Here is a 12,336-nt window from a genome sequence, read left to right on the forward strand (position 1 = left end):
TCCACAATTGGATGCGATTAAAAATTTTTTCCCGTGCTGAGATAATCTTATATATGTGCCCCTGCTATGTACTGTGTAATGGCTGTGTCTGACCGTACAGGGACATGGTCTGATCATTTACAACAGTTCTTGCTCCCCAATGGAAAATAAATGTAATTGCCTCTGATGCAGGGGTCTCAAACTCGGTTGGGTATATGAGCCGCACATAGAAAAAAAAAATAATTTGTGGGGCCGCATTCTTAGCAGGACAGTGATAACATTTTATTTCTATACACCTTTTGATCACTTTTTTTGAACATTTTTCGCTTGTTTTATTTTTACCTTGCATTCATCATATGGGTTACGGTACAGTTTTGTAACTTGGGTCGTTACGGATGTGGCAATAACAAACATCCACTATATTTTTTACTGTATATATAAAACAGCATTTTTAGTGGTAAAAATATTTATGCCTTCTTTTCAAATTTTGTTACTTTTTTTTTACATTTTATCTCCTTCTAGTAAGTATACTGTCTTACAATTAACACCATATAGTAATTTTAGCCACCATCTTGTAGTAATGTGCCCCAACCTGGTCCACATCTTGTAGTAATATGCCCATCCTTGTCCTCAATTTGTAGTAAACTCCCTCATCATGGTCCCCTCTTTGTGGTAATGCCAACATTCTTGGTCCCCTTCTGGTCTTTTGTAATGGGCCCATCTTGGTCTTCATCCTGCAATAATGTGCCCATCCTTGTTCCTATCCTGTAGTAAAGTGCCCATCCTGGTCCTCTTCTTGTAGCAATGTCCTGTGTAATGTCCCCTATTGTGCCATTCTTCAAATACAGAAAAAAAAATTCTTCTCACCTATCCTCTGTACTCTCAGCGTCCTCTTTTCTGCACGTGCAATTTGTAGGCACCGTAGACCACTTGACTATCGCGGCCTGTTCAGGGGCCGCCGCAGTCAGCGCTTTATTTCAGTTGAATATGCGTCCTTAGATGCACATTCAATTGAAATGTATTGCTGGTGCCATGCAGAGACAAGCTCTTTGCACAGCGCAGCCAATGTTAGGCCAGCAGCTGACGTCATATGCCAATGTCAGCTGTGGGCCTCTGATTGGCCAGCTAAGGACACAAATTCAACTGAAATAAATCACTGACGTCGGCGGCCCATGGACTGGTATGCGATCGTTAGGGGGTCCATGGTGCCTGTGAGCCATATGAAACAGTCTCAGGGGCTGCATGTGGCCCGCAGACCACGTGTTCGAGACCCCTGCTCTAATGCAAATGAAATGGAGAAATTTGATTTTGGTGCCAGGTGTCAGAAATTGATATGCATATTGGATGTAAATTCCATGTTGTGGGATGTATCCGTCCTATACAATACTGTATATTACATACAGTAGATGAAATAAGTATTGAACACATCCCCAATTTTCTAAGTGAATATGTTTCTTAAGGTGCTAGTGACAACAAATTCTTACCAGATGCTGGTAACAATCCATCCAATCCACTCAGGCAATGAAATCAAACCATAGATGTCCATAAATTCAGTTATGTGTAATATGAGAAATGACAAGGAAAAAAGTATTGAACACATGCAGAAAGAGAGGTGTAAAAAGCCATGGAAAGTCATGACACCAACTGACATCTATCAGTGACACTGTTCTACATATTTTCAAAAACTGTCAGATTCAGTTATGAAACGAGACATTTTCTTAATGATTTTGACCTGCTGAATTCAAATCTGGCAATGAAAAATTTTTAGTTGTCTCTTTTTTATATATGATATCAAAGAGTTTTCCTTTTTCCACTACATATCATTAATGCATAACAGTTTCAGAACTTTGAAACGTTATTATTATTATTCTTGCAAATATAAAAATGCAGAATATTTTGTAATGTCAATTTTCTGATATTTATTTAGATGAAACTTATCAACATTTAAAGAACTAAAACATGTCTAAACACCATTGTAAGTTATAAAGTTACAGAAATTGCATTACAAAATGTGGTCCTCATTCAGCGACAACTCTTTTTTGATTGCCTCTTGTACTCCAGCATCAGATCATCTCTTACAATTGTCCAACAGTAATCCGCAAGCATTGATAGAGTCTAATTTCCTTGATATGTTTTCTCCATAGCTGCAATATTTTGGTGAAATCTCTCACCGCTAATTGCTCTACAGTGTGGTGGACAAAAGTCTAGATACGAATGTAAAAATGAATTTTTAAAGACATATTACAGCCAAGATTCTTATGTGTTTTGATTTTTTCCACCAACTCTTCATAATTATCTGCTCTTGAATTTCCCCATAAATTAATTAACACTAATGTGAATACTACCCATGCAGCCTTTTCCTTGCCCTGCAACAAAGAAAACTCCTCATCTTGAAGAAGCTTAAGAATCTGAGGTCAAATAAAGACTTTTTCCTTCATCTCTGCCTCAGTCAATCTTCGAAATTTATCAATGAGATGATTTTGCAATTTTATCCATTGGCTTTACAAAGTTCTTCATTAGGCCCAACATGATATTCAATGGTACTAACAAAACGTTATGTGGGTCAACAAGTGCTGGATGCAGAGCATTTTTACTCCCTGGCTGAAGTGAATGTCAGAGAAGCCAGTTTCTTTTACTTTAGTGATATTCTTTTGCACGACTATCCCACTCATACAGAAAGCAGCAGTGCTTTGTATATCCAACCTGGAGTTCAAGTAAAAGGGCAACCACACCACAGAGGGGCCACAAATATTGGTCATAGTTAAGGCACCTCAACAGCGGTTTCATGTCATAGGTTTCTTTCATGTGGACTGCATAACCAACTGAAATTGACGGTAGTGCATTGCCACTTTACGGCAAGTCAGTTTTCGGCTTGTTTTGGATGAATCAAAGAAGACCCTTCATTCCTCTGGATTATGACTTAACCTCAGAGCTTCAATTAAACTATTGATGCTGTTGCATGCCACAAGATTGCCCTCCATGAAGAAGTATTGAACAAAATCTTTATCACTGTTTCGGACAAAGAAATCCGAGCATCGTCCATTAGTAGATTCCACTGATCAGACTGGAGCCTCAGTGCTCAGCCTTAAGGGGGCTTTACACACAGTGTGTGAAAGCACCCGCCCCCGTCGGTTGTGCGTCACGGGCAAATCGCTGCCGTAGCGCACAGCATCACTAACACCCGTCACATGTACTTACCTGCCTAGCGACGTCGCTGTGGCCGGCGAACCTCCTTTCTAAGAGGGTGGTTTGTGCGGTGTCACAGCGGCGTCACTAAGCAGCCACCCAATAGAAGTGGAGGGGCGGAGATGAGCGGCCGTAACGTCCCGCCCACCTCCTTCCTTCCTCATTGCTGGCGGCCGCAGGTACGATGTAGTTCCTTGTTCCTGCAGTGTCACACATAGCGATGTGTGCTGCCGCAGGACCGACGAACAACCTGCGTCCTGCAACAGCAACGATAATTGGGATTAGAACGTGTCAACGATTAGGTAAGTAATTTTGATCGTTAACGGTCGTTCGTGCGTTTTACACGCAACAACGTCACTAACGAGGCCGGATGTGCGTCGCGAATTCCGTGACCCCAACGACATCTCGTTAGCGATGTCGTTGCGTGTAAAGCCCGCTTTACTGTTGGGCAGATCCAAATCTCTAACAAGATCATTCAATTCACTTTGTGTTATAAGGTGTGGTTCAGTTGAGGTCACAGACAGAAAGTCTGCATCGTAAGAGGAAGATGCTTCATGACACCAAATGCCCTCTCCTTCCTCACTTGATTCAACTGAAAATGTTTCTGGTGTATTTGGAATCGGAAGTTCTTCTATATGTGATACTGGGCGTATTACAGATGGAATGTTCGGATACTGTAAGACTGTGTGCCCACACTACAATTTTATCACGTTTATTCATGCATTTTTTCTTGCAGATTTTAATCAATATTGCAGGGAAAAAAGCATTAAGCAAATTCTATGTGAATCCTGAAGTGCTGTGCCCACGTTGCAGATTTTTTTCTTTGCCCATTTTGGTGCAGAAAAAAACTGCACCAAACAATTGACATGTCAATTGTTTCAGCATTTTCCCTATCTAAGTGCATAAAAAAAGCATAAAAAAACAAAAAGTGGGAAAAAACGCGCATTTGTTTCGCAGCGTTTTTCCTGCCAAAAGATGCAGTTTTATGTGCAGAAAAAATCTGCAATGTTGGAATAAACCCTAAAGTCTATTTCTTCTTCCTTGAAACTCCTTTCCTAATGGATGGCACTATGCTAAAATAACAATTGGTACTGTGATTGGTTGGCTCTCTACAGATCATTGGGACTATAGAAGGCACAGATTGCCTCTTCCCATGCAACCACTGAGTAAGATGTGATGCTCACCTTTTGCAGCATTTGTGTGGAGTGCAACTCTTGTCCTGATCTATTCTGCCGCCAAAATACAAGTTTTAGACTTTATGTATCATGGAAGTCAAGTTTAGCCTTTTTTCACGCAAAAGTGATTTCTCCGCAAATGTAGCAAAAGCTGTCAGCTATGTTGATGCAAAAATAAAAACTGGATACCTTTCACAGAGCATTTATAAAAGTAGGTGATGCAACTGTATTTAGAAATAAATCATCAGAGCTGAGTTGGCGTTTTTTAATTGGTCACCTTAAGATGGTAGAATACTGAAGGCTCAATAGACTAAATAGATGATGTAATAGACTAGCTACTAAGAATGCAATAATGATGATAAAATAATAAAGACAATTTTTCTATAAGCCTGTACGAAAGCTTGCACAACTAATTACAACCTTCTCTGAATCTTGAAAATTAAACCAATCAGCAAATTTAAGCATCATATTTAGAGATGAGAGAACCCGTGGAAATTTGGTTTGGCAGCTTCAGCCAGACTTTAGATGAAGTTCGGTTTGGGACCTGGACTTGACCTGAACCCCAATGGAAGTCACTAATTGGACAGTTCGAGTCTCTGCCCATATGCAGCCAACCATAAACAGAACACTGCCGGGGTAGGGTGTGTGACGTTTTTCCATTTTTTTTTAGTTTCGTGCACACTACATCCAATCTCCGCTGTGCAAGCTGTTTAAACACTGCAAGCGCATCGCACTGGGCTGACCACCGAGCGTACCCGAACACAGCAATGCTTGTGCAAGTGGTTTGCATATATAAAGCACCCAAACTCTCTTTTTTTTTGTAAAGTCTGTGTTTGCTACAAACCTTGGGTTCGCTCATCCCATATTTGTTTTCAACACCACAAAATTAATCAAGTTTAACTTTTTTAATTTGTAAACCAATGTGGCTGTAGAACAGTGCAATTAGAAATCAATACTGCTACTTATACAAAAATATCAGCTGGTTCAACTGAATGCCTATAAAAAGGTAACTCTTGATGGGTAACACAGTCACAAGACCACCAGAACCTTATTGATGTAAAACATACAGATGGCATTGGTTACATAAGAATTTCTAAACTACTGAGGGTTCCAGTGAGCACTGTTGAGGCCATAATTTTCAAGTGAAAAGATCATTTGACTATAAACCGTCCACAATCAGCTTCTCCCCGCAAGAGATCAGACAGGAGAGTGAAAAGAATTATCAGAAGAGTTGTCCAAGAGCCAAAAACTTCTTGTGGAGAACTACAGAAAGACCTGGAATCAGCAGGTACAATTGCTCCAAAGAAAACAGTAAGTAATGCACTCAACCTCCATGGCCTGTATGCTCTCAATTGCTAAACAAAAAACATGTTCAAGTGTGTTTAAGGTTTGCTCAACAACATTTAGACAAGTCTGTGAAATACTGGGAGACTATAGTCTCGTGAAATGAGATGAAAATTGAACTCTTTGGATACCATAATACACACCATGTTTGGAGGCCAAGAGGCACTGCATATGACCCCAAAACACCATATCATCAGTGAAGTCTGGAGGTGAGAACATCATGGTATGGGGCTGTTTTTCAGCATACAGCAATGGTAAATTTCACAAAATTAAAGGAAGGATGAATGGACAAACGTACCGAAACATTCTTGATAAATATCTGCTGCCATCTACCAGGATGATGAAAATGAACCAAAAGTGGGCATTTCATCAAGATAATGATAGCAAACACACAGCTCTCAAATGGTTTCAGAGAAAGAAAATAAAGGTGCTAGAATGGCCCAGACAATTACCTGACCTGAAACCAATAGAAAATTTAGGGAAGGAAATATAGCTCAGAATTCATAAAAGGAGCCGACGGAACCTTCAGGATTTGAAGAGTGTTTGTGTGGAGGAATAGACCAAAATCACACCTGAGCAATGTATAAGACTAGTTTCCCCATATAGGAGGCGTATTGAAGCTTTCATCACCAACAAAGGCTTTTGTAGGCCTCTTTCACACGTTCATGAAAATCACGCATGTTTTTCACGGACATGTCAAAGGTGCATATTGCGTGAGCCGTGTTTATGGCACACGTGTGTTCTCCGTGTGTTATCCGTAATAACACATCGAGAACGGGAACTTTCTGCTCACCTGTCCCTGGCGTCGCTGTCCGTGGTGCTGATCTTCGGTCTCCGGTCCTGCCGACTCCCCGCTGCTGCTGCTTCCGGGCGCAGTGAAGTGAATATTCAATGAGCATAATGAGCGGCGGTCGGAAGCAAATGACAGCAGCGGCAGAGACAGGAGGGCTGGAGAAGGTGAGTAAAGTTTTTTTTTTCTCAAACACGTGTGTTTTCTCCGGCGCGTGTCACACGGAACACCTCCGTGTGGTCCGTTTGCGTTCCGTGTGACACCCGTGATGCCGGAGAAAACTGGACATATTGACGTGTGGAGCACACGGACACACGTATGCTCCACGCGTACACACGGTCCATGGCAGAACACGCACGTGAGCACAGACTCATTGATTTTAATGGGTCTACGTGTGCCCATGTCTCCGGTACGTGAGGAAACTGACCAAACACGTACTGGAGACAGGGACGTGTGAAAGAGGCCGTATGGAGTATGAAATAAATTTCCGTAAGTGTGTCAAATACTTTTTTTCTTGTGTCATTTCTCATTATTACACATCAATAAATTTATCGACATCAATGGTTTGATTTATTTGCCTGTGTGGATTGGATGGGTTGTTACCGGCATCTGACAAATTTATGTGAATAGCAACTTTAGAAATATATTTACTTAGAAAATTGGTGACGTGTGCAATACTTATTTCATCCACTGTATATATTATGGTTATTTAAAATAAATAAAATCACGATAGCAGTGTAATATTGAGGAGAGAGATTATAAATATTTAAGATAATCATTCATTTAGACAATGGGTACTGTCATGAACAAGTAGAGCAAGAATTTCACACATACCACAGCTGGGGACGATGTTCTGCTTTTCTGGGAGATAGTTTTGTGAAGGGTAAAATGCTTCTCTTTTGATTGATACGTGCTCTTCTGACTTGGAGGTCTCCTGCATTAAACAAGTGGAATACTTTAATAGGTACTGATAAATATATCCATTAATGTGTATATAATATTTTTGCATTAAACATTGTTCAGATTACATACTATAGTTAGATCGCAGCTGGATGTAGCAGACTTCATAGCTTTCAATATGCTGTAAGAGAAAAGACAGAATTCTACTTGATATCATAAAACAGCATGCTGCATGAATAAAGATCTGCACAAAATCAGGGATTAATCAAGGGTAGATAATAGCAGACAAAGTTGTTCTTCAACCACTCAATACAGGTTGCTGAAGATGAGATCATTGTGTTATGCATTTTTTAGTACTAAAAGAAAATACAAACTACTTAAGCAGCACTCCAGCATTTTTTTTTATTGCTCCACTGGAGTAGTGCCTTAAATGTAAGTCCCCTGGTCCTGGTCTTATATTCACCTTCCAGCAGCTTCATCTTTTACCGTCAGCTATCCAGTCGGTCTCTGGTGATTTGTGATCTTCCCACGTGCTCTGAAATTTTATGGGGAGCGCCGGAGGTCACAACTCAATACATCTCTATGAGAGCCTCATTGAGGTTCTCCTAGAGTTGCACTGGGAGCTTGTGATGTAACCTCTGACTTACAGCCAGTCTGAGGTTACAGGCACAAGATGACGCCGTGGGACCGGAGTGGCGTTCATGCACTTTTTAAGAGTTTGTCATAATATTCTATGGACACACAGTCAACTTCTTCATATAAGCATAAAAAACAACATAAACTATGCAACTCTGTGTAGAGAAGTTAACTTAAATTTTCCACATCACAATCTGAATTAAAAATAAAAATTAGAAATCTTGCAGTTTTCACACTTGCGACTTTGGCTTTTTTTTAAACTCTACCCTCCTGTTTCAGGAAATTCACATGTACATTAGTTACAATTTACAAATTCCAAGTCTATATTTTGCATATAAAGTTGTTGCTCCAGACATAAAGTTAATTTCAATTAATGGTTCTTGGAATAACAACAAGTTGCACAATTGGATGTGTGAAAAAAATGTTCCTGTGATAATCTTATTGTGGCCCTGCTATGTACTGTCTTATTAGTTGTGTGCAACCATGCAGGAACCTGGTGCATACCTCAGCTCCTGGCCAGGGAAAGAAGCATAAGAAAGATTACTGTTGTGAATATCATCAGAGATGGTGCTGTTCCCGGCAGTGTTTCTAGACTCCCTCTGGTGACTAGTGTTGGTAGTGAGTTGATTCTGCATCTGTCGCTCAGCCTGGTGTAGGAAATGATTGCTTCTTCAGGGTGCCTATGGAGTAAAACCTGGTGGGACATAGGAAGGCAGTTTTTGTCTAACCTTTGCCGGTGATAACTGTTTCTGCTCCATGTGAAGATGTCCTGAAGTTTGTCCTCCAGCCTTTATGCTTTTCTCCTTTCCCTGTAGGTTCTGTTTGCTTTTTTCTCCTACTTTTTGGATTTTTCAGGAATGATTTCTATGGTGGTTTTTTCATTCCTTTTGCATCGGTTTTGTCTCCATGTCATTCTGAGTCTGCAGCTATGCCTGATAAGTATTTTGCTCTCCTAGTCTGGGCTTGGATGGGGGCTGAATTTGCATTGAAGGGCGTTTCTGCTTAATCTTTGTCTTTTTCTATATTAATGTTTGAGAATATTCCCTGTTGTTTCTTGCAAGTGAATAAATGCTCTTTTTGCACTTTTTTTGAGGGCAATTTATTCCTAGTAAGAAAGGGAGTTATTATTCCCTGTTTTGTTCAGGAGTTTTTGTATTTTTGTATCGCCTGTGTTTTTGTAATTAAGATCTTTCCCATTATATTTGCTTTTTGTATTTAAATGTATTTACACAAGAGTTCTTGATATAGTTGGTGGAAGATCGTGTGGTCTTTAAGGGAATTTTTTGATTATCAGGTGTTGGCATATTTTCAGGGTTTTTACTGGCTTCAACCAGCAATCTAGCCTATACTTTTGTATCTAGCCAGCAGTGCCTCACTTTGCTTAATTCTATATCTACCATCTGTGTGTTGTTTTTTCTTACAACACCGTCGTATATGTTGGGGGCTTTTGACTTTCCTTTGGGGCTGCTCTGAGGCAAGTCAGGATTCCTCATTTCATCTTTGAGGTTAGTTGATTCTCTGGTGGTGACGAGGCATCTAGGTTTGATAGGAATGCTCCATGCTACTTCTGGTTGTCTTAGTGTAGTTAGTGGATTGCAGCCAGCTAAGTTTCCAACTACTCTTGTGCATTATCTTCTATAATTTTTCATGGGATTTTTGCAAGATCTTTTGCGGTCTCCTGACCATAGCAGATTACATATGACACAGCGGGGGCTTTCAGCTGCTTCTTTCTGCAGGGAAGCACATTTCACTGCCTGTTTTATCACAGCATTAAGTGTCTCTGCTCTGTCCAGCTCTTTTGTCTCATCATAAATCAAGTCAGTGACATAAGTTCTCCAGTGGCTAGCAAGCTCATATGTCAGCCACTTGATTTATTATGAACTCCAGAGCTGCAGACGTGGCAGAAACACTCACTCCTGTGATAGAACAGGCAGTAAAATGTGTTACATCACAGATAGGAGCAGCAAGCCCCTGTTGTATTGTCTGTATACTCATTTGTCAGAAGGAATATATGCTCCTTCCTGGACAGGAGCTGTGGTATGTGTGGACCATTAACTAGAGCAGCTCTGTATGGTTAGACACAACAAATAAGACTTAACATAGCAGGGGCACATTTATAAAATTATCTCAGCACATGGACATTTTTCTAACACATCCAATTATGGACTTTATTATTATTCCAGGATCTACTAATTAAAATGTATTTTGGTACTGGGACAACCCCTTTGATGAGCATATGCAAAGGTCAATGTGATTGGTGTATCATGTCAGTTGTGTATATAGGTGTTATCGGTCATTATAATCCTGCCCTAGATAATAAGAAGCCTTGCTGAAAACTCTTCCTGAAAGAACAGGAGGTATGAATCTAAAAAAAAAAAAGGAAACTAGTTGCCAGGGTGAAAATTTGCAAGATTATTTTTTTCCAGAATTGTCATTACATAAAAAAATAAAATAACAAATTTCAGATTTTTTTTAAAAATTCATGTAGCGCAAAAAACTTATTTACAATAGGTAATTTTGGAGTGATAGCCTCATTTTACGTGGTGGCTTATATATAAAATGTCAATTGATACTGATATGACTAGGCAGAGGGCAATATGTCAAAAAGATCTCGCTAGTGAGATGTTAGCAATTAATATCTTACAGGATACTCCACATATACTAGAAAATATACAAGTGCAGAACACAGAATATGAAGTAATAAGTGCTATTGAGACCATAACGTGTGCGTGGACTGCTAATCATCAGGTCTTTCCTCTGTACATTAGAGACTAACAGTTCCTGTGTGAACAGGATGATCTGATACATCATCGACATGACATCTGTTCTGTGGGATAATAGTGAAGTGCTAGTCTCCAGGGTCTTGGATAGTAAGCTTGTCACCAGATCCCTCAGGAGTCCAGACACAATGTACAGCAAGGCAATGATCCTACACATTTCAACCCAACTGTCAAATGCGCCGCCCTATATTCCCTCAGTGAGAATGAGCTAGAGTTTTGGTACTGATTTCGAGAAGCCTAAGGGACACTGGGCACTTCATAGTCTGTGATCAGAGGCTGCGCTTCAATCAATCAAAAACTATTAGCTTTCTCACGCTGGGACAGATTTACAGTGAAAAGAACTAAAGTGACTAAATTACATGTTATTCCCCTAAAAATCAGGACATTGTAAGCATATAAGAGCTCACTGAGCTATCAGTATGTCTTGGATCACACGTGATGCAGCCAGAATCCTCTACACTACACATCTACTATTACATATCTGATAATGCACGTATTAGCAAACATGGTATGCAAAGACGCAAATGGGAGCAAAATGATGTTCTACAGTGAAGGGGATAACTATTTGATCCCTTGCTGATTTTGTAAGTTTGCACACTGACAAATACATGAACAGTCAATAATTTTAAGGGTAGGTTAATTTTAACAGTAATGGCTTAAAATCTTGCAGTGCCCGTAAAGTCCCACTGCTCAAGAAGACACGTGCAACCAGCCCGTCTGATGTTTGCCAATGAACACCTGGATCACTCTGAGAGTGATGGGGAGAAGATACTGTGGTCAGATGAGATAAAATTGAGCACTTTAGCCTTCACTCAACTCTCCGTGTTTGGAAGAGAAGAAATGCTGCCTATGTCATAAAGAACACTATCCCCACTGTCAAGTATGGAGGTGGACACATTCAACTTTGGGATGTTTCTCTGTTAAGGGCACAGGACTACTTCACCCCATCAATGGGACAACAGATGCAGCCATGTACCGTAAAATCCTGAGTGACAACCTTCTTCCCTCCAACAGGACATTAAAAATGGGTCGCGGCTGGGTCTTCCAGCACGACAATGACCCAAAACATACAGCCAAGGCGTGGCTCAAAAAGGAGTGGCTCAAAAAGAAGCACATTAAGGCCATGGAGTGGCCTAGCCAGTCTCCAGACCTTAATCCCATAGAAAACCTATGGAGGAAGCTGAAGCTCCGAGTTGCCAAGTGACAGCCACAAAATCTTAATGATTTAGAAATGATCTGCGAAGAGGAGTGGACCAAAATTTCTCCTGACATGTGCGCAAACCTCATCATCAACTGCAAAAAACATCTGACTGCTGTGCTTGCCAACAAGGGTTTCGCCACCAAGTATTAAGAATTGTCTGCCACAGGGATCAAATACTTATTTCTCTCTGCAAAATGCAAATAAATTTATATAACTTATACAATGTGATTTTCAGTATTTTATTTTGGATATTCTATCTCTCACTGTTAAAATTAAACTACCTTTAGAATTATAGACTGTTCATGTCTTGGTCAGTGGGCAAACTTACAAAATTAGCAAGGGATC

At 40.2% G+C, this 12,336-nt stretch overlaps 1 protein-coding gene across 2 annotated transcripts in view; it reads right to left on the reverse strand.

Moving 5' to 3' along the window:
• The window catches only part of CUX2 (cut like homeobox 2), a 645,762-nt gene that overhangs the window by 57,829 nt on the left and 575,597 nt on the right, over positions 1-12,336 (reverse strand). For both annotated transcript variants that reach the window (XM_075323846.1, XM_075323855.1), the window contains 2 exons: positions 7,507-7,555; positions 7,309-7,408 (listed from right to left, as the gene is read on the reverse strand). In XM_075323846.1, coding sequence (XP_075179961.1) covers positions 7,309-7,408; positions 7,507-7,555 — 149 coding nt within the window. The remainder of the gene's footprint in view (positions 1-7,308; positions 7,409-7,506; positions 7,556-12,336) is intronic.

Source organism: Anomaloglossus baeobatrachus, chromosome 1 (assembly GCF_048569485.1).
Source record: "Anomaloglossus baeobatrachus isolate aAnoBae1 chromosome 1, aAnoBae1.hap1, whole genome shotgun sequence".
Taxonomy (NCBI): Eukaryota; Metazoa; Chordata; class Amphibia; order Anura; family Aromobatidae; genus Anomaloglossus; species Anomaloglossus baeobatrachus.